The sequence below is a fragment of the Gekko japonicus genome, unplaced genomic scaffold (genome assembly GCF_001447785.1).
Source record: "Gekko japonicus isolate JY-2015 unplaced genomic scaffold, Gekko_japonicus_V1.1 scaffold4073, whole genome shotgun sequence".
Classification (NCBI taxonomy): domain Eukaryota; kingdom Metazoa; phylum Chordata; class Lepidosauria; order Squamata; family Gekkonidae; genus Gekko; species Gekko japonicus.
In genome coordinates this window covers 13,230-15,255 of record NW_015167167.1, presented here as the reverse complement: position 1 = coordinate 15,255, position 2,026 = coordinate 13,230, and the positions used below count along the sequence as shown (strand labels likewise).

At 51.4% G+C, this 2,026-nt stretch overlaps 1 protein-coding gene across 1 annotated transcript in view; it reads left to right on the top strand.

Moving 5' to 3' along the window:
- Positions 1–992: 992 nt before the first annotated feature.
- The window catches only part of LOC107112048 (phospholipase A2 inhibitor and Ly6/PLAUR domain-containing protein-like), a gene marked incomplete at its 3' end in the record, with an annotated part of 13,664 nt that continues 12,630 nt past the window's right edge, over positions 993–2,026 (top strand). Inside the window, exons 1-2 of the mRNA XM_015413112.1 lie at positions 993–1,027; positions 1,352–1,431. Coding sequence (XP_015268598.1) covers positions 993–1,027; positions 1,352–1,431 — 115 coding nt within the window. The remainder of the gene's footprint in view (positions 1,028–1,351; positions 1,432–2,026) is intronic.

Genomic DNA, 2,026 nt, shown 5'->3' with positions numbered 1-2,026 from the left:
TTTATGAGCTGCTGGCATTAAAGTTGGGAGCGAGCGATTTGGCGGCTGCATAGATTAGTTTGCTCTGGAGCCCTCCTTCCCGAACTAGGACAAAAAATGTGTGACCTTGCGGCTTAAAAACGGTGAGCTGGCTCACACTAACTCAGCTTAGAGGGAACACTGGGTATGGCCGTGTCTCATCAGATCTTGGAAGCTATGCAGGGTCGGTCCCTGGAAGGGAGGCCACAAGGGAAAGCAATGGCAAACCACCTCTGCTTCTCACTTGCCTTGAAAGCCCCTTGCTGGAGTCGCCATAAGTAGGCTGCAACTAGATGGCACTTGACACACTGTGTGGCACTTTATGCACTGTGTGGCACTTTATGCCCTGTGTGGCACTTTATGCCCTGTGTGGCACTTTACGCCCTGTGTGGCACTTTACGCACACACACACTGCAATCCTAGGTTCATTCCTCCACTCTAAACTCTCCAACCTTTGTTCTAACAAGCACATGATACATGCCTGCATGCACGCACAGACACACATGCTTGCCCAACCCCAGTGCTTTTCAAACCTTCTTACAGGGAATGTTTTTCTACAGTGGCCTGGCCTCTCAGGACCCTCTTTGGGGTCTGCCAGGCAGCCCATGCGAATTCTGGGGCATGCCCCTGTGTGCGGCTTGCCAATGTGCTGCAGCATCCCTGGCGCACTTTTCGGTAGAAAACTGTCAGTGCAAACGCTTCTCTTGTATTCCATCACATCATTTCAGTCTAGCATTAGCTCCGCCGTTTTACCAAACCCACACCGGAACAGGAAAAGAGGCAGATCAAATCCACTTTCAAATACCTCAGCCCAATGCCGTATGGATTGCAGAGTCACCCCTGAATGGCCATAAAATGCCATAAATATGCAAACGGCCACCATAAAACCGGAGAGATCAAAGGAAGTGAAAGCAGCATGCAGTCTGGACACTGCCATAAAATCTGACAGTCCATCAAAGTGAAAGTGGCATGCGATGAAGAGGAGTTTTTCTGTTCCCGCGTGGGTTTGGTAAGACAGCGGCGCAAATGTCAGGCTGCGGTCACACACAGTAAACAATCCACTTTCAATGCACTTTCCAACTGGGTTTTACTGTGCGAACTGGCAACATCCAACTTGAAAGTGCACCGAAAGCGGATTGAAAGTGGATTATTTACTGTGTGTGATCGCAGAGGAGCGGGACTCCAGAGGTACCAAAAGAACAGGTCTTGGGGAACTCATGGCCACCTGATTCCGTAGCGCTTCCCTGCTGCCGCTGTACATCTGAGTCTCGTTGCGTCCACTTGCTGTACAGATTCTCTCCCGGGCTAATCTCTTATCATTCCATACCTGCAGCTGCCGGAACCAGGATCCCTTCCCTCCCAGGATCATGAATCTGCTCACTCTCTCCCTTGTTGCCATCCTGGTCGCCACAGGTGAGTCTTCCTCGATGACTAGGGGAGAGAAACCCCTAGGCCCAACCTACTGCACAGAGATGTTGTGAGGGACATACACACAGACATGAAGTGTCCTTTTCCTGAATCCATCAAGGTTAGTCTTGTCTACCCGGACTGGCAGCAGCTTTCTAGGGTCTCAGGGTGAGGTCCGTCACATCATTAACAGGAGATGCCAGGGAGGATTGAACCAGGGATCTTCTGGGTGCTAAGCAGAGACTCTTCCACTGAGCCCAGAGAGCCAGTTTGGTGTGGTGGTTAGGAGTGTGGACTCTAATCTGGGAGAACCGGGTTTGATTCCCCCACTCCTCCACACGGGTCTCCTGGTGTGACCTTGGGTCATTCCTAAATTCTTTCAGAGCTGTTCCGTCATGAGCAGTTCTCGAAAGAGCTCTCTCAGCCCCACCTCCCTCACAGGGTGTCTGTTGTGGGGAGGGAAAGGGAAAGGAGATTGTAAGCTACTCTGAGACTCCTTCAGGTAGTGAAGGGTGGGGTATACAAGAAGAAGAGAAGAGACTGAATCCAATCTCCTCCTCCTCCTCCTCCTCCTCCTCCTCCTCCTCCTCCTCCTCCTCTT